At 41.7% G+C, this 20,672-nt stretch overlaps 1 protein-coding gene across 3 annotated transcripts in view; it reads left to right on the top strand.

The window, feature by feature from the left end:
• Atp10b (ATPase phospholipid transporting 10B (putative)) overlaps positions 1–20,672 on the top strand; it is a 110,149-nt gene that overhangs the window by 70,090 nt on the left and 19,387 nt on the right. For all 3 annotated transcript variants that reach the window (XM_077797699.1, XM_026395378.2, XM_077797701.1), the window contains 6 exons: positions 2,182–2,503; positions 12,353–12,429; positions 13,667–13,792; positions 17,122–17,322; positions 18,975–19,055; positions 20,241–20,345. In XM_077797699.1, the coding sequence (XP_077653825.1) occupies positions 2,182–2,503; positions 12,353–12,429; positions 13,667–13,792; positions 17,122–17,322; positions 18,975–19,055; positions 20,241–20,345 (912 nt within the window). The remainder of the gene's footprint in view (positions 1–2,181; positions 2,504–12,352; positions 12,430–13,666; positions 13,793–17,121; positions 17,323–18,974; positions 19,056–20,240; positions 20,346–20,672) is intronic.

Here is a 20,672-nt window from a genome sequence, read left to right as displayed (position 1 = left end):
GTTTAGCAACTGAAACAGGGATTTAGGAGCCTGTGGGTTAGACTTCCAGAAGCATCATCCTCACAGGGTGCCTGTGGTTCAAGGTCTCTATTGAGGTTGTAGTCAAGCCAACAGGGCTCTGGACTCATCTAGAGGCTCAGCTGGATAGGTAGTTTGGGAGTAAGAAGAGTGCTTCTTCCAAGTCCACTCGTGATTGTTAGCAGGCCTCAGTTCCTAGCCTTTTGGGCCTCTCCACAGAGCTGCTACACAACACAGCAACTGGTTTTTTCCAAGGCAAATCTTTCTTATAGAATGAGAAAGAATAACACCTCTTCGTTTTTTGTGGAATTCTTCTTCATTAGAAAGGAATAGGTAGATCTGATTCACACTCAGTGGAGAGAGATTATGCGAGGGCATGAGGACCGGTAAATGGGCATCAAAACTTGACAGTGAATAGTCACTATTGTAATTAATACCTTGGAAATAAGCAAGTCAAGAAATTTGATTTTTGAGACTGACATTTCTAATGCCTTTCTGAAGACATATATTGAAGGAATTTATATAATCAATACCAACTCCACTTCCAGAAAGGACCACCTTGTGTTCTTTCCTAAATAAGTGCCTCTAATACAACCACTTGCTCCTGGAACCACTTCATGTGGCTTCTTTGGGCTCTGTGAATACCACAACATTTACTATCCCCTAAAGAAAAACTTGGGAACAACCAGCTACAGCCGCATTTGCTCTACAATGTATTCTAGACATTCCCAGATAGAACTCTTAACAATATCCCACAGACCTGTCACTTCAGAACTAACTTCACAAGTTTTGCTGATATCTGCATATGATCTGAATTGTTTCTAATTATTTCGTTTAAATCAACACATTTGAATATTTATTTTTAGAATAATTACTTTGTGGGAGTTGGGGGGAACACTGGGGATTAAACCCAAGGACACTCTACCACTGAGCTACATCCCAGCCCCCCTTATTTTAACATTTCATTTGGAGACAGGCCTCAAACTTGCAATCTTCCTGCCTCGGCTTCCCGAGTTGCTGGGATTACAGCCGTGTGGCCCTGCAACCCAGCTAGAATAAAATTTTAGCACTTCAATAAATGAAAAAAGTATTATTCTTTGCCCTGTATAAAAGAACACTGTAAAGTAATTACCATATGAATAAAGCAATGCTGCTAAAATTAATACTACTGTCTTCCACAGCCTGTTCAGACATTACAGAGATATTAAGAATATAATGAGAACCAAAATCTGATTTTATCTTTGATATAGTCAAAAGTAATGGAAAACACTTATGAATAAATGACTTCCTCACTATATTTCAAAGTAAATATCAAGGGGATTCCTCCAAACCATAAGACTTTCACAGGGATGTTTTGTCCAAATCAAAGTGAGCAACATTTCATGCAACAGTTCTTATGACCTTTTATGGAGTAGACCAATAGATTAAAAACAAATCCAGGGTAGATGTGGGGTTTTTGTTTCATTTTTTTGGTACCAGGCATTGCACTCAGGGGCACTCGACCACTGAGCCACACCCTCATTTTGTATTTTATTTAGAGACAGGGTCTCACTAAGTTGCTTATCACCTCACTTTTGCTGAGGCTGGCTTTGAACTTGTGATCCTCCTGCCTCAGCCTCCCCCCCCAGTTAGGATTGCAGGCATGCGCCACCGTGCCAGCTGATGCGTTCTTTTTAATTAGGAAGCCACAGTTTGGGTAGTAATGGCCCTGCCGCCTCTACTGTGTTTGGATGACCTTGGGTGAGTCACTTGAGAGCTCACTGTTCCAATCTCATCTCTAAATGTTGTACCTATAAGGATGCTCTAAGAAGCAAAGAGCACTGAAATGACCTGTAAAAAAAAAAAAAATAGTGCCATAACTGCATGAAATATTGTCATCATTTACCATCGTATTAGCATTATTTGTCTTAAACCAACCTTGGATCAGTCTTCATCTTGCTGAGTTATTTCCACTTCTCAAGCAGTGTCTATTTTGGCCGTTATTTGATTTCAAGTTAATATTGCTTTGGTGCTATTTAAAATATTGCAGAAAAGGTAAACATTGGAGAACAACTCCCGAGTCATACCTATGGTAGTAAAATTGTTATTATGAAAATGAAAATTTTAACATACATTTGCAAGGTTGCTCTCTATGTTATAACCATATCCTGTCACTGTGTATAGGAGACCTGCGAATCCATCCTCAATTGTGCACTGGAAGAGGTCAAGCAGTTCCAGGAGCCACAGAAGCCAGGCTGCAAGCTCTTTGGCTTCCGCCTCCCTTCTAAGACACCATCCCCCACCACCAGAGGTATGGCTCCGGAAGTTGGACTGGTCATCAATGGGAAGACGCTGAATGTCATTTTCCAGGGAAAGCTGGAGAAGTTGTTTCTGGAGCTGACCCAGTATTGCCGGTCTGTCCTGTGTTGCCGCTGCACCCCGCTTCAGAAGAGTATGATCGTCAAGTTGGTGCGAGACAAACTGGGCGTCATGACCCTTTCCATAGGTACCCATCACGCATAAGGCACAGGTGGCAGCTTAGCTGGGATTATCTGACAAAAGAGGTGGGAGGTCAGGGATCAAAGCAAGATGCTTAGACTTGTGGAAAGCCCTGGTCTCAGAAAGGTCAAAACTATAATCGAAAAGTGGCAACTAGGAGATCCAGCAGAGGTTGGAGTAGGAGAGTGCATCAAAGCTTTTGGGTCTCACAAGTCATGTAAAGGAGGTGCAGGGCTTAGATGGAGGTTGATGCCAAGCAGCGCCTTGAAATTCAGAACCTGCAGGTAGCTCAAAGTGTCACCAACACTGCACACTCAGGCCATCTCCATCCTAACATGCAGCCCATTTCTCCTTCAGTTCTGTACAGGGAAATAACCTCAGACTTAAGAGCATTGCAGTCTGATAAGATTGTCTCACTTTTTAAGTGTATTCTAAATAAAAGGTTAGCACAGGGCAGGTCCTCCATAAATGCTGGCAAGTTAATTGAATTATTCTGAGGGGATAAGCTTCAAACATTGCGAAACATAGATATAAACAGTACTCACTGAACACCCTCCACCAACAACCAGACCTGGTTTACAAAGGTCTTCACAACCTGGTCTCTGCTAACTATGCAGCTGTGTCTCCTACCATGGCCACCTCCATTCCCCTGTCCTTTTGGCTCTCCATGTTCCAACGCAAGGTAACTGCTTGCCGTTCTCCACGAGTCTTGTCCCCTCTCAAACTTTTTACAAGCAGTTTCCTCTGAAAAAACACTTGGTCTGTTGCTTTTTAACCATCCCTTCCCCTGGGATGGTTAAAAAGCAACAGACCAAGGATCCACTGCCTTGGTATCATGCACTGATATTTTTTCCATAGTGGCCTCCTCCGTATACAATGTTTCCCTGAAGTACCAGGAGTAGTCTGTTTTATTCACATTTGATCCCACAACATTGAATGCCAGACATGCAAATCACAGCAATCCTCCCTTATCCATCTTTTACTGTCCACTGTGTAGCTACCCATAGTGAGCTCCAAAAAAAGTAGAAAATTCTAGAAACAAATTCCTAAGTTTTAAATAATTACTATAGTATACTGTTTTACTATACTATTCTAGTAGTAGCTATAGTTAATGTCTTGTATATGACAGTAGAATGCATTACAATTCTTATTACACATATAGAGCACGATTTTTCATATCTTCATTGTATACATATATTTACACCAATTCGTGTCTTCATACCTGTGCTTTGAATAATAATGATCATCACAGTCCAGCATCATTAGTTACCTCATGCTCCCTCCCTTCCCCTCCAACCCCTTTGCCCTATCTAGAGTTCATCTATTCCTTCCATGTTCCTACTCCTTATCCCACTATGAATCAGCCTCCTTACATCAAAGAAAACATTCAGCATTTGGTTATTTGGGATTGGCTAACTTCAGTTAGCATTATCTTCTCTAACTCCATCCATTTACCTGCAAATGCCATGATTTTATTCTTTTATTGCTGAGTAAAATTCCATTGTGTATATATGCCACATTTTTTTTATCCATTTATCCACTGAAGGGTATCTAGGTTGGTTCCACAGTTTCGCTATTGTGAATTGAGCTGCTATAAACATTAATGTGGCTGTGTCCCTGTAGTATGCTGTTTTTAAGTCCTTTGAGTATAGTCCGAAGAGAGGGATAGCTGGGTCAAATGATGATTTCATTCCCAGTTTTCCAAGCAATCTCCATACTGCTTTCCATATTGGCTGTACCAATTTGCATTCCCACCAGCAGTGTATGAGTGTACCTTTTCCCCACATCCTCGCCAACACTTATTGTTGTTTGTCTTCATAATAGCTGCCATTCTGACTACTTTTAAGATATCATCTTACTCTAGTTTTGATTTGCATTTCTGATTGCTAGTGATGAACATTTTTTGTGTATTTATTTATTGATTGTATATCATCTTCTGAGAAGTGTCCTTGGCCGTTTGTTGATTGGATTATTTGGTGCTTAGCTTTTTGAGTTTTTTATAGACCCTAGAAATTAGTGCTCTATCTGATGAGTGAGGGTTAAAAATTTGCTCCCAGGATGTAGGCTCTCTATTCACCTCAGATTGTTTCTTTTGCTAAGAAGAAACTTTTTAGTTTGAGTCCATCCCATTTATTGATTCTTGATTTTAATTCTTGCACCACAGTAGTCTTAAGGAAGTTGGGGCCTAATCCCACATGATGGCTATTAGGGCCTACTTTTTCTTCTATTAGACGCAGGGTCTTTGGTTGTATTCCTAAGTCCTTGATACATTTTAAGGTTGTTTTTTTTTTTTTTTTTTTTTTTTTTTTGCATGGTGAGAGATACGGGTTTTCCCAGCACCATTTGTTGTTGGGGAGGCTATCTTTCCTCCAATGCATGTTCTTGGCACCTTTGTCTAATATAAGATAATTGTAATTTTATGGGTTAGTCTCTGTGTTCTCTGTTCTGGTGCCAATACCATGCTGTTTTTGTTACTATTGTTCTATAGTATAGTTTAAAGTCTGGTATAGCGATGCCATCTGCTTCACTCTTCCTGATAAGGATTGCTTTAGCTATTCTATGTCTCTTATTTTTCTAGATGAATTTTATGATTGCTTTTTCTATTTCTGTGAGGAATTTTGATCAAAATTGCATTAAATCTGTATAGTGCTTTTGGAAGTATGATTATTTTGATAATATTAATTCTGCCTATCCAAGAGCAAGATAGGTCTTCCATCTTCTAAAGTCTTCTTTGATTTCTTTCTTTAGGTTTCTGTAATTTTCATTATACAGATATTTCACCTCTTTCATTAAGTTTATTCCCAATTTTTTTTGAGGCTATTGTAAATGGGGTGGTTTTCCTCGTTTCCCTTTCTGAGGATTTGTCACTGATGTACAGAAATGCCTTTGATTTATGGGTGTTGATTTTCTATCCTGCTACCTTACTGAATTCATTTACTAGTTCTAGAAGATTTCTGGTGGACCTTTTAGGGTCTTCCAGGTATAGAATCATATCATCAGCAAATAGAGCACAATTTGAGTTCTTCTTTTCCTATATGTATCTCTTTAATTTCCTTTGTCTAATTGATGTGGCCAGTGTTTCAAGAACTGTGTTAAATAGAAGTGGTAAAAGAGGGCATCCCTGTCTTATTCTAGTTCTGAGGGGGAATGCCTTCGATTTTTCTCCATTTAGAATTATTTTGGCCTGGGACTTGGCATAGATAGCCTTAATGATGTTGAGATATGTTCCTGTTATCCCTAGGTTTTCTAGTGTTTTAAACATAAAGGAGTGCCGTATTTTAGCAAATGCTTTTTCTGCATCTATTGAGATGATCATATGATTCTTTTCTTTAAGTCTATTGATGTGATGAATTACATTTATTGATTTCCGTATGTTGAACCAACCTTGCATCCCTGGGATGAATCCCACTAGATTGTGCTGCACTATGTTTTTGTATTCGATTTGCCAGAATTTTATTGAGAATTTTTGCATCTATGTTCATTAGAGATACTGGTCTGAAGTTTTCTTTTTTTGATGTGTCTTTGCCTGGTTCTGGAATCAGAGTGATATTGGCCTCATAGAATGAGTTTGGAAGTCCTGCCTCTCTTTCTATATCCTGAAATAAATTGGGGAGTATTGGTATTAGTTCTTCTTTAAAGATCTTGTAGAACTCACTGTGTATCCGTCTGGTCCTGGGCTTTTCTTGGTTGGTAGACTTTTGATGGTGTCTGCTATTTCATCACTTGAAATTGATCTGTTTAAACTGTGTATATCATCCTGATTCAACTTGGGAAAATTATATAGTCTAGAAATTTTTCAATGCCTTCAATATTTTCTATTTTATTGGAGTACAAGTTTTCAAAATAATTTCTAATTATCTTCTGTATTTCTGTTGTGTCATGATATTTCCTTTTCATCACATGTTAGTGATTGGAGTTCTCTGCCTCCTTCTCTTCATCAGCCTGGTTAAGGGTCTGACAATTTTTCAATTGTTTCTTTTGTTTCAGTTTCATTGATTTCAGCTCAGATTTTAATTATTTCCTGTCTTCTGCTGATCTTGGTGTTGATTTGTTCTTTTTTCTAGGGCTTTGGGATATAGTGTTAAGTCATTTAGTTGTTGACTTTTTCTTCTTTTATGGAATAAACTCCACACAATGAACTTTCCTTTTAGAACTGCTTTCAAAGTGTCCCAGAGATTGATATGTTGTATCTGTGTTCTCATTCACCTCAAAAAAATTTTTTGATCCCCTCCTTGATGTCTTCTGTAACCCATTGTTCATTCAGTAGCATACTATTTAGTCTCCAGATGCTGGAGTGGATTATATTTCTTCTTTTATTCCATTATGATCAGATAGAATGCAGGGTAGTATCTTTTATATTTGATAAGAGTTGCTTTGTGGCATAGTATATGGTCTATATTAGAGAAGGATCCATGTGCTGCTTAAAAGAAAGTATACTCACTCCTTGAGGGATGGACTATTCGATATATGTCAGTTAAGTTTAAGTTATTGATTGTATTATTGAGTTCTGTAGTTTCTTTGTTCAGCTTTTGTTTGGAAGATCTATCTACTGATGAAAGAGGTATGTTAAAGTTACCCAAAATTGTTGTGTTGTGGTCTGTTTGACTCTTGAACTTGAGTTTGGTGAACATAGCTGCTCCATTGTTTGGGGCATATATATTTATACTTGTGAAGGATTGTTGGTGTATAGTTCCCTTGAGCAGTATGTAGTGTCCTCCTTTATCCTTTTTGATTGACTTTAGCTTGAAGTCTACTGTATTTGATATGAGAATGGAGACCCCTGCTTGCTCCCACAGTCCATGTGAGTAGTATGATTTTTCCTAACCCTTTACCTTCAGTCTGTGCATGTCTTTTTCTATGAGATGAGTTTCTTGAAGGCAGCATATTGTTGGGGTTTTTTTTTTTAATCTTTTGATTGGCGAGTTTAGGCCATTAACACTCAGGGTTATTATTGAGACATGATTTGTATTCCCAGCCATTTTTGTTTATTTTTAGTATTTAATGTGACTTAGTTTCTCCTCCGATTAGATTTTCCTTTAGTGTAATCCCTCCCTCTGCTGATTTTCATCACTGTTTTTCATTTCCTCTTGGAATATTTTGCTGGGGATGTTCTATAGTGCAGGCTCTCTAGTTGTAAATTCTTTTAACTTATGTTTATCACGGAAGGTTTTTATTTCATCATCAAAACTAAAGCTTCATTTTGCTGGATATAAGATTCTTGGTCAGCATCTATTCTCTTTCAGAAAGAAGGAAAATAGTAAATGTTGTTCCATGATCTCCTGACTTTGAGGGTCTGGATCAAAAAAATCTGATACATGAATTGGTCTCCCCCTATATGTGATCTGATTTCTCTCTCGCAGCTTTTAAGATTCTATCCTTATCCTGTATGCTAGGCATTTTTATTATAATGTGCCTTGGTGTAGATCTGTTGTAATTTTGTACATTTGGTGTCCTATAAGCCTCTTGTATTTGGTTTTCCAATTCATTCTTTATGCTTGGAAAATTCTCATTATCTCATTGAAGAGATTGTGCCTTCCTCTATTCCAATAACCCTTAGATTTGGCCTTTTGATGCTGTCCCATAATTCTTGGATGTTCTCTTCATGGTTTCTTTTTCACTGTGTGATCAACTTTATTTTCCAGATTGTATACTTTGTCTTCATTATCTGACGTTATTTCTTCCAAGTGATAGTCTGTTGGTTATGTTTTCTGTTGAGTTTTGTATTTGATTTGTTGTATCCTTTGTTTTAAGGATTTCTGACTAGGTTTTTTTTTCCAGGGTCTCTAGTGTATTCTTTTACCACCTGTATCTGTTGGAATGATCAATTTTTGCTTGTATTTGCTCATTAAGGTCATTCTTTAATTCACAGATCTTTTGTTTTATTAATTTTTTAAAAATACATGACAGCTGAATGCATTATAGTTCTTATTACACAGAGTACAATTTTTCATATCTTTGTATATATAGTATGTTCACCCCAATTCATGCCTTAATACATGTACTTTTTTGCATTACAATTCTTATACATATATACCACAATTTTTCAAATCTGTTTATATATAAAGTATGTTGACACTCAATTCGAGTCTTCATACATGTACTTTGGATAATGATGTCCATCACATTCCACTGCCCTTGCTAATACCCTGCCCCCTCCCTCCTACCCCCCTTTCCTATCTGCAATTCATCTAATCCTCCCACGCTCCCCCTTCCTATCCTACTATGAGTCAGCCTCCTTATATTTGAGAAAACATTCAGCATTTGTTTTGGGGGGGATTGGCTAACTTTGCTTAGCATTATCTTCTCCAATGCCACCCATTTACACGAAAATGCCATGATTTTATAAATACACGACAGCGGAATGGATTACAGTTCTTATTACACAGAGTACAATTTTCATATCTTTTTATTCTCAATGCTGAATAAAATTCCATTGTGTGTATATGCCGTATTTTTTTAATCCATTCTTCCACTGAAAAGCATCTAGGTAGGCTCCACCGTTTAGCTATTATGAATCGTGCTGCTATAAACATGTGGCTATGTCCCTGTAGTATGTTATTTTTAAGTCCTTTAGGTATAGACCAAGGAGAGGGATAGCTGGGTCAAATGGTGGTTCCATTCCCAGATTTCCAAGGAATCTCCATACTGCTTTCCATATTGGCTGCACCAATTTGCAGTCCCACCAGCAATGTATGAGTGTGCCTTTCCCCCACATGTTGCCAACACTTGTTTGTCTTCATAATAGCTTCCATTCTGACTGGAGTGAGATGAAATCTTTAGTTTTGATTTGCATTTCTCTGATTGCTAGAGGTGAGCAATTTTTCATATATTTGTTGATTGTATATCAGATTCTGAGAAGTGTCTGTTCAGGTCCTTGGCCCATTTGTTGATTGGGTTATTTGGTTTTTTGGTGCTTAGCTTGTTCTTTATAGACCCTAGAGATTAGTGCTCCCATGTGTGAGGAGTAAAAATTTGCTCCCAGGATGTGGGATCTCTGTTCACCTCAGGTTGTTGGGTTTTTTTGTTTTTTGCCGAGAAGAAACTTTTTAGTTTGATTCCATCCCATTTTATTGATTCTTGATTTTAATTCTTGTGCCACAGGAGTCTTATTAAGGAAGTTGGGGCCTAATCCCACATGATGGAGATTAGGTCCTACTTTTTCTTCTAATAGACGCAGAGTCTCCGATTTAATTCCTAGGTCCTTTTGAGTTAAGTTTTGTGGATGGTAAGAGATAGGGGTTTAATCTCATTTTGTTGCATATGGATTTCCAGTTTTCCCAGCACCATTTGTTGAAGAGGCTATCTTTCCTCCAATGCATGTTCTTGGCACCTTTGTCTAATACAAGATAATTGTAATTTTGTGGGTTAGTCTCTGTGTCCTCTATTCTGTACTATTGGTCTACCAGTCTGTTCTGGTGCCAATACCATGCTGTTTTTGTTACTATTGCTCTCACAGATCATTTTAATTATGACTCTTCTGAACTCCTCCTCTGACATTTCATCAACTTCGCTGTCCGTGGGTTCCATTATTATAGTATCCTGGTTTGTTTGGGGCACTTTTCTCCTTTGTTTCTTCATGTCTCTGTGTCTTCCTTTCTTGCAGTATGGATATGAGATACTACAGTTTCTTCCCTATATTCTTGTAGTACCTGGGCAGGTTGTCTGAACCTCACCTTGATATTGGGCTTCCAGACCCTGCTGATGCCCTCAATGGATGCTCCTGGATCTGGGTCCTGCACAAGTTGGTGTGGGTAGTTCTGGGCCACTGGGCTTGACCTCCCTCAGTGGTCTTCTGGTAGGAAGGGGCAGTCCTTTGCCAGAGGCTAGGGTCTGGTGGGTGTCTGCCCTGCCAGGGGAGGAGTAAACTGAGCCTGCTGTGCACCTGGGACCAGTATTGATGGATCTAGACCACAGGGCTTGACCTCCCTGGGTAGTCTGGTGGTCAGAAGGGGCAGTTCTGCACCAGAGGACAGGCTCTGGTGGGCATCTGCCCTACCAGGGGAGGGGTGGACCAGGCCTGCTGTGCATGGATCCCAATTTTTAAATTAAACCTTATCATAGGTACGTATATACAGGAGAAACCTAGTCATAGGGTTGGATCCTATCCACATTTTCAGACACCCATTGGGGGTCTTGCAGTGTATCACCCACAGATTAGGGGGGACATTTCGACAGATGGTGCCAGCCTCTCTTCCTCCTACACAGTCATGGAAAGAGATTTTTTTCTTCTTCTTCTTTTTCAAACAAGAGACTTATTATAGTGTTTCCCCCTGGTCTTCAGGTGAAAGCAGTTTGGAATGTAGAAGTGAGGGAAGCTGACACTATGCAGGGAGCAGAGCTTTGGCAACTGCATGCTCCTCTTGTACCTGGGTCATCATCTTCTGTAATTCAGGGCACACAAGGCAATAGCCAGGACTGATCCTCCAGGCTTCAGAGATTAGCTTCCCTCATAAAGCAACAGGAACTGAAACCAGCAGGGTGGGAAATAGCATAGTTCCATGCCTCTCCTGGAGCACCAGCTGAAGAGGTCAAAGGTGAGCATTATTCTGCTGTGGGAGGATTAAAAATATGTACTGCTATGCTAACAAGAAAAAGTCTACCTATGATCAAATATTTAACTGACACAATTATAAAAATTTATGGGGGAGATAACATGAGGGACAGAATTTTTAACACATTTTTGTTGCCAAGTAGGAGAATTATTTGCTCTCCTTCCTCCCCAGACCCTCTGTGATGAATAATACAAACTTAATTGCAATTTATTCTAAGACCCTACTAGAAGAAGTGGGACCAGGAGAGGGAGTGGACAGAGCATAGCCCACAGGTGGAATCCAGGCTACTATGTGTGTTTGTGGATGCTGATTATAAACTTATATTTAAAAATATAAAAACCACTAAGGACTACTAGCTTTTAGTGAGAATAGTTGATTTTGTGTCTTGGCTCACAAATCCCAAAATGTTTACTATATGACCTTTTACAGAGTTTAGTTTGCTGAACTCTAGCTTAAAAGATGGTCACTGGGGATAGTCAGGCTTCAGGGGAAGATTCACTAGATGGAGTGGAGTGCTGTATGTGGCTACTAAATTAAAGAGAATGTCAACAGCCATTTGTAGCCCATGGTTTTGTTAGGATGAGATAGAAAACAGAACATTTCTGCCATCACAGACAGTCCTGGCACAGAGGGATGCCATGTCTACATAACATTGCATGAACTCCAGTATCCTGAAGCAACTCAGTTCACTAAATGGAAACTCAATGCAAGTGAATATACTTCAACCAAAAATTTACAAATTAGACTCATTTCCTATAGTCAGAAAGAAAACTGAATGTCATTCCTCTCCTTGGACACCATCAACAATCTGATGATTTGGTTGCCATATAATCCATTTGTCTCGACTTGGCCATTATTCCAAGTTAGACTGAGGAAAGTGTGTTGGCCCTGGGATCAAAAATCTGAGCACCCATCCTCCTGCATGTTTTTACCGTCTGGGTGCCGAGTCTCTAAATGTGCTCAAATTCTCTATTTGCTCAATAGTAAAGCCCATTGTAATATTTGCAGAAGACTTCTTTGTCAACTGTAAAGGACTGCCCATGGCTTTCTGGATCACCATTGTATCCCCCAATACCTCATATTCTGTTCAGAAAAAAAAAAAAACACTTAGTATTTGTTGAATGATAAAGAAAATAGGGCTTCTCATATAGAAGACATCTTTCAGGCCAAATACTGTAACAATGACTTCCTATGGGAAGGGTTAAAAGGATTCAGTTGTATTGATATGGGGACGCTTTAGAGCTATTTCACTGTCCCTGAGCACTTGGGCCAGGAATAAATCTGCATCCTGATCCCTCTTTCAGGTGATGGAGCAAACGACGTAAGCATGATTCAAGCCGCCGATATTGGGATTGGAATATCTGGACAGGAAGGCATGCAGGTATTGTGCCCTGAAACTGCTCTTGCTTCTCCCTACTTTCCTCTATCCATATTGAAGATTTAAGGAATGCCCCCACAGCACTGGAGGGACCTTCCCCAAGAGCTTCATGGAATTACCAGCCATCTTCCATGCCTCTACCCGACCTCCGACACCACATTCCTATGGCCCAGCCTTTCAAAAACAGAGGGATAGTGAAGGAGGTTGGCGTTTTACAGTGAGCAGATGATAGCTGTCCTCTGAAGCTGATTAGTACCCAAAATATAAGCCTTCCTCTGACTCCACACCTCTGCGCTGTAACCCACATCCAACGGTTCAGTGCCCTCGGTGAGCAATTAGCCATCAGGGCCTTTGAAAACGTTTTAAGTTGCTGTTTTAGCCATGTGGGTTGACGGACCCATTAGTTGCTTGGTGTACTTTCACAGCATATCGTGTTTACTGAAAAGTCAGCTTTGACCAAGCAGACTAACTTGAGCTGCTCTTCTTTCTCCTTAAAGCAGGCCCTATTTTGTGGTTTTGAACCATAACAATTGTATTTCCACTCCCCCCGCAGACATTTGGCATTGACTAAGTTTGTAAGGCAGTTCTGTGTTACCCCCCGAGTGTCCCCCACCTGCCAACATTGTCAGGCACTTCATGTGTACTACCTCGCTGAATTTGAGTTGTCACTACAACCCTGTGTTAGGGATTATTCTTCCATTGTCTTCAGATGAGGGAATTGATATAACCTGACCAAGATTCATACCAGGAATTATAACTAGGTATAACCAAACCTCATGATCTTAAAAGAGTACTCTGGACTATTTTATTATGAATAACCCCAAGGGCGGAAGACATTTCAGTTCCTTGTCAAGGAGGGACTAGCCACTCATCAGCTCCATCCAGAGGGGCTGGAGAAATACTTGAATGGAAACCCTTACTCTCTGGTTAACCACCACATCCCTGCAATGGCCCCTGCTACCTACTGAGCCACAGTAAATGCTTATTTGATAAACAAATGGAGAGGACAGACTAAACCATTGGTCCTTCTGGTTACCCTTCTTGGAGTCTAGTGAGGTCTCCATTTCCCAGAAGAGAGTGGGAATCCAACCGTCCACCCCAGAGCGACCACATAATTAAACAAGGGGCAATTCAGACCCTGCAAACTCCAGACTTAGAACAAAGCACTGCCCTCAAGGGAACTTCTTTGGGACTTGGGTGGCCCCAGATGGAAGCTAACATCCCTGCTCTTCCCCATCAGGCTGTCATGTCCAGTGACTTTGCCATCTCCCGCTTCCGGCACCTCAAGAAGCTGCTGCTTGTGCATGGTCACTGGTGTTACTCGCGCCTGGCCAAGATGGTGGTGTACTTTTTCTACAAGAATGTGGTGAGTGGCACTGTGGCAACCTCCCACCTCATCCCTGGGGGGATCCTGGCCAGAGCATCTCAGAAACACGGAATGAGGCATGCGGACCTGAATTTTTAGATCTTAAAACCGTTCATTTATCTGGGCCATAATATCCCCTTTGATAAGAAAGGGCTAATACTTTATAGAAAAAAAGAATTGGCAATGTTGCGCATAGAGGTCAGCATGAGTAGTTGTAAGTGTGGAGTCTGGAATCAGATACTTTGGGTTCAAATCTGGTTCCCAGTTGGTCATGAACCCGAGTCTCACTATTACCATCTGCATTTGACAGATACAGCATGTATATGTGAATGATACCATCTGAGAGTTTTGTCAGTGTGACAAAATACCCAAGATAATCAACTTTACATGGAGGGAAGGTTTATGTTGGCTCATAGTTTGAGGTTTCAAGCCATGGACAGTCAGCTTATTGCTTTGGGCCTATGATAAGGCAGGAACACATGGCAAAGGATGGTGTCCGTCCAATAGCAACCAGGAAGTCAAAGGAGGAAAGGAAGGGCTGGGATCCTAATATTTCCTTCAAGAGCATACCTCAGTTCCTCCCACTAGTCCCTGCCTAATAAAGGTTCCATCACCTTACCACAGAGGTTCTCCTACATGGGCCTCTGAAGAACACATCCAAACTATAGTTTGTGCTATGAAGCACAAATGAAATCTTGTATATAAAGTGACTGACATGTAGTAATAACTCTAAAGTTAGCCATTATTATTCTTAGAGTTAAATTTCATGAGATTTATGTTCTGATTGCAAGGAAAAAGAAATTGAAAAAACAACCAGTCTGATTCATACCTTAGAATTCTCTCTCCAAAGAGAGCCATCCCAATTCAAGATCTGCACGCTTTGCCTTGGAATTGTACAAGACCAGAGCTCACGGCTTCAACCTGCACCTCCCTTAAGGAACACCAGACTTCCTTCCAGTAGGTTCCAAGAGGGCAGGACCCTAGATGAAATATGTATCTGCAAAGATGTTTAGGGAAGGCAGCTCATCTGGGTGTAACATGACAGGTGGCTATGGAAAAGTCATTGAACTGAGCCTCAGTTTCCCCACCAACAGTATAAGATGATTCTAGGATTCTGTGAGCATAGGGAGAACTCAGTTTTTGTACTTTTTGGGGGGAACCAGTCCTGAGTTTTTCATTACCTAGTTCAAGGACCTTTGAATAATCCCCCAAGAGTCTTCAAATAGTATCAGATTCCTCTTTGCATAAGAAAGAGGGAAGAGAAACAATAGCCAAGAAGCAGCTACAGACCTCTTTATCCTTCTTGCTCCGTTTTCCCAGTCCTCCTTTTGGGCTCTGACACCATCACCCTCACTCAGGAACAAACCTTTCTGTGCAAAGTTCAATGCACATGTAAATAAACAGCATGACAAAAAAAAATCATGTAAATTGGATGGTAATATTATCTCAGCAAGTCTATGCAAACAAGTCACTCCATTTGACTTGAAACTCACCGAGTATGAAAGACTGGTTACTTAGAATTCAAAATGCTCCCCCCTTTTCTTTTTTGCATCCAAAGGAAACATTCTTTTGAATGAGCACAGTCTCTTCTCTGCATTAAATTTGTGAAACAGAAAAGGAAACATTTCCAGCCAGCCACGCTTTCAAAGCTTAAATGATCTTTATTCCGAGCCCAATGCCATGCTTGAAATTGCGACGCTGATGCCACATTATCTCCCGGCTGCAATTAGAGGGTGGAGAACTATGACTTCCACATCCGAAACCAATTTCAGAGGGGATTAAAACACTGCCTGCTCTGAAATTTGAACAATGAATTAATTACTGCACCGTCGCTTCTTGGGAGGGAAAGCAGGCCTCCGATCTCAGCCAGGCTGCCATTGAGATGCTCCCTGGGAGATGCAAAGATTCCAGCATGGCACAGGAATCAGCAAATAGGCAAGATCCTACCAGGGCCTCGGGAGGAAGGAAGCACTCAGAGCTGTCAGAACTCCAGGATGAGTGTTAGAACAAGAAAACAAATATTTGCTTCACGTATAAGCACTGAATGTCTACTGTACATCAGAACAGTGCTGGGCCATGGGCACAGGGTCAGTTCAGCCTTGGCCCCTGCCCTCAGAGGGCTCCCTGTCTGTATCAGGCCTCTGCAAGGGTCAGATAATGCATCTTTTCTGCTTTGCAGGCCATAGGCATCTAGAAGAATCTCATTGTGTAAACCAAAATTAGGACCAAAAGAGGTTGGGGGTGGGTAAAGAGAACTTTGAAAATGCAGGTGCTTGCTGTGCTACTTTCTAGCTCTCAACTAGGTCGAAGGGCAGCTGAGCGTCTCAGAGCCTCATCTGCAGGCTGGAGCTAATATTATTGTCACTATTGCTACCCATGTTATATTAATACAACAAATATGCTATTAGGCAATAATCTTACAATTTTGCTAGGACAAATTATATATTGTACGTCTAATGTACTGTACTGACATAGTGATATGCTATAAGGTATATTGCACAACACATGTAGAAACTTAGTTATCATTTGTTCTAAAACCACTTGTAATATTGACATAATAATGGCCTCTTCATAACAACATTAGCCCAGCAGTTTTGAAATGAGGGTTTTAGTTTGAATACAAACCTGCTGAATGATTTCTCGTAAGGCCCTTTATGACAACATGCCTCAGGACTAGGATTTTTTTGGTTCGTGGAGCTATCTCCAGGACCAGCTGCTGTGTGACTATGGTTGGGTCACCAAACCACTTCACAATGTGGCAGACACTAATGGGGATACCAGCCCATTCCAGGTAGGAAGATCTGGAGTGGGAAAGAGCTTTAGAAAAAATAAAGCTATAGTTAGGCAGACTTTTCTTACTCCCCCCGCCCTCCGAGTTAAATGACCTTTAGGAGAATCCCAAATGATAAACCTTCTCATGAAATCACCAGGTTTCCTGTTCGTGGTTCAGTCTTTCTGTCACTTTTATGCTGAGGCATTAGTTTCTAGTACCATGCTGTTGCCATCTATTTATCACCATGGTCTTGGTATTATTGTTCCCTTGACAGAGGATAAAATGATATTTAGAAAGATTAAGCAGTTCGCCCAAGGTCACACAGCTAGTGCCAGACTGGGGGACTTAAAATCAGGACTGCCTCCAAAACCTCTGCTCTTAACCACATAACATTCTCCAGTGTGGTAAGGTGCATATGCTATCAAGAGCAGTAATGTTAACAGAAGCTGTAAATGAGGGAGTCCAAGCTCCAAGAGCCCAGGTGACAGGGAGCTCTGAAGCAGCAGCTGATGACCAGCTGGGGCCTTGCTCACAAAGCCACGCTATCTGCCTGCAGTGCTACGTCAACCTGCTCTTTTGGTACCAGTTCTTCTGTGGTTTCTCTGGCTCCACCATGATCGATTACTGGCAGATGATATTCTTCAACCTCTTCTTCACTTCCCTGCCACCTATCATCTTCGGAGTCCTCGATAAAGATGTCTCTGCAGAAACACTGCTGGCGCTGCCCGAGCTATACAAGAGTGGCCAGAACTCCGAGGTAAGCAGCTCAGGCCTTCAGGAGGTGGTGGCCTGTTTTTCTTTGACCACTGACAGCCCTGGAAAATCAGTGTAAGAACAGTTGGCTGGGTCACAACTGTTTTGGGGTCCTGCTTTCTGTCCCTTAACTCCCATGTGACATTAGGTAACTCTTGCTCCCATACTTGAATTTCATTTGTTGTTGAAGGTGCTGGAGGATTGCAAGTTCAAAGCCAGCCTCGGCAACTTAGAGAGGCCATAAGCACCTCAGCAAGACCCTGACTCTAAGTAAAATGTTAAAAATGGCTCTAATGTGAGTCAGTGGTTAAGCACCCCAGGTTCACTCCCCAGTGCCAAAAAAAGTGACATAGTAATGTGACTGCCCTGATTGAAAGGGAGGAGGACATATAGGAAGATTTCCCAAGTCCAGTGTTTCCTGTTGCTGGGTACTGTACAAGCTCCAGGAGTTTATGTGGCCCTGGGCTGTAGCACAATATGGAGATGGCATCAGGGTGGGACCATGTGAGAATGAGAACTCACAGTGAGCTGGAAAGCCTCCTCCAAAGTTTGTAAAAGAGCAAGGGTGAACTTGTTCTTTTATAATAGCCCACCCTGGCTTCCCCACATCGCCACACTGAGGACCAAGCTTCCTCTAAGGGACATGCACAAACCATGTCCCCCAGCTTGAGAAACCTGGGGACTAGCTACCAGTTTGCTTATCCATAAAGTATACTCAAAAGCATACTTCACATCGTCCAGGGAAGAATGTAGAACTCAAGAGAGCATGGCCTAGAACTTTCTGGTATCAGACTGCAGAAGTCCAGAGAGTCTACCCTGAGTGATTTGGAGAAGTGAGGCAATGGCAAGGAGGGCTGGTGGAGGGGCCCCTGGATGCTTTGAAGGGGACTTCTGGGAAAGAGGCCTTGAAACACCTGTAAATAGGGTACCTGTGCACCTGGGGCAAAGGAAGGCAAAGCCAGATGTGGTGTTCTCAAAAAATATCAGCTCGCAACAAAGAATCAAGCCCCATCCTAACCCAAAGAAAGGAGCATAAAGTGACACCGCAGGCCCAGGAGGATGTGCAAGTCCTGGAGGCAGCACAGCCATATCATGCCTCTAGTAGGTGCCCCTCCCGGAGGGGGGAGAACTGCTTCGTGGGCATCTACAATTCCAAGAAAATATAGTAAAAACCAACCCCAAAGGTTTCTGTCTTCCCCAGAAAGAGCAAAGGCTCATCTCTGACACAGCTGAGCTGTCTCTGGGGAGCCCTGGATCCTGGGCTCGGCTCTAGCTGTTCCTTTCAGAAGCCTCCTGGACACTTCAGACTCTGATGGACCCGGTGTGGAGTAGTTTTGTCAATAGAAACTGAGCGCTAATGGAGACCAAGGCACCGTGGCATTTAGTCCTCTTGAACCCCAAGGAAACAGTATTATTTCTAGCCTCATTTTATGGAAAAAGAAACGAGTCCTCAGAGCAGTTCAGTTCTCTTGACAAGGTCACACAGGAGTGGCAGAGCCGAGACTTGAACTGAGGTCTCGAGAGCCTGTGCTTTTTATCACTACTTTTTGTTGTGGCTGAGAGGCGGATGCAAGTGGCCAACCTCTGCCAAGATGGTTGCTTAGGAGGAAAAGGGCTGTGTTATGTTGTAACCATGGGCATCTTCTTCCCTGGCAGAACTACAACCTGTCGGCTTTCTGGATTTCCATGGCGGATGCGTTCTACCAGAGCCTCATCTGCTTCTTTTTCCCCTATCTGGTAAGACAACTAGTTCATCAATCACAGCCTGCAGTTGGTACAGATTATATGAAATTCCAGACGAGCAGTGTCTTTTTGGATACTTCAGACACAGGCTCCAAACTGGTGGTTGCAAACCACATCCCACCCAGCTGTTTGGAATAAGTAGAACACTTTATCCTAACAGTTTAGTATCTGGAGGATCTTGAAAAACCAGAAGCTAGCATCACTGCCATGAAGCAAAAATTCAGATTTTCAGCCCTGCTCAGATGGGAAATGTGTTCTCCCATTTGCCACAGTCCCCACCATTCCCCCTTACACCTGGAGTTCTTTGTTCATACTGCTACCTGCCTGATTATATCTCAAGGATTTTAAATTCAAATACCTTCCATATACATATATGTGAATATACATAATTTGTACTTGCAAAGTCAAGGCAGCAAGAAGAGATACTACATTATCTTAAATAAACAGCAATTGCATAGATAGCAAGGGATACCAGCCCTGTCTCAATTTGTTTTCTCAGTTTAAATAGAAGAACATATTCTGACCCCCTGTTCAGGAAGAATAGAGTAATTGCCCCCAAATAAACCATATTGCTTATGGTGAGCCTTTGAGCTCATTTTCTTTCCCCCCCCCCAATTAGCAACAAGATGGGGGTGGGAGCAACTTCTGCTGTTTCCAGGCTTGTGTTATCCTCTTAGTGAAGCATCCACTGGCCTTTCCTGCCTTATTGTCTGTCCCTGCCATATGCTCAACAGACCCACCCCGTTCTCCTGTGACCTTTGCCTGGACTGCATTTCTCTTCTTATCTCAGCTGTCATATCCTCTGTGTTTCCAGGACGCGTTGTCATTTCCCTCGATTATGGCACTCATCCCCTTAACCTGTACCACAGCTACCGGGCCTAATGGACTATAAACTCCTTGAAGGTGGATATGAAAGTGTCCTCAGCCGGAGCCTGGGGGATGCTCCATAAATTCTTTGTTCACTCAGAGGTTTTACAGCCTTCATTCTGGCTTCCTCTGGCAAACATGTTTCTAAGTAATTTAGTCCTGTCACCTCATTTCTCATCTGTGTCTGTTCTTTGGGTGGACAGCAACTGGATATATTCTCTCCCTGTTCATCCCCAGCCTGGACACTTGTCTTCCTTGATGCTTTATGTCCACAGGCACATCTGACAATGCCCATTTGTTCCTCCTCTGCAGACCTACAGAGGCTCTGACATCGACGTCTTTACCTTTGGGACACCAATCAACACCATCTCCCTCATCACAATCCTCTTGCACCAGGCGATGGAAATGAAGACCTGGGTAAGTGTCCCAGAGCCTCAGTAGTTCAAAAGCAAATCCCTTTCCATTGCCTACATTAGGATTTCCGAGTTGTTTCACTCTATCTTTGATTCATCTGGTCACTGCATATTGAGCTCCTAGCTGTGTCCCACCTGGAAAGGGTTGAAAATAGTGAGGAAGATACAGTTCCTGGCCTCCACTTGCATATCATCTAGCCAGAATGACAAAACTAGATCAGCATTATTTGCAAAAATAGATAATGCTGATACAAAGTTCAGGAGTGGTATAGAGATGAGCTGTGTTAGAGGAGGTCTGTTTCTCATTTAAATTTTAGGGTGCAAGATTGGA

Source organism: Urocitellus parryii, chromosome 1, assembly GCF_045843805.1.
Source record: "Urocitellus parryii isolate mUroPar1 chromosome 1, mUroPar1.hap1, whole genome shotgun sequence".
Classification (NCBI taxonomy): domain Eukaryota; kingdom Metazoa; phylum Chordata; class Mammalia; order Rodentia; family Sciuridae; genus Urocitellus; species Urocitellus parryii.
The sequence above is the reverse complement of the archived record's forward strand: the minus strand, read 5'-3'. Positions and strand labels throughout refer to the sequence as shown.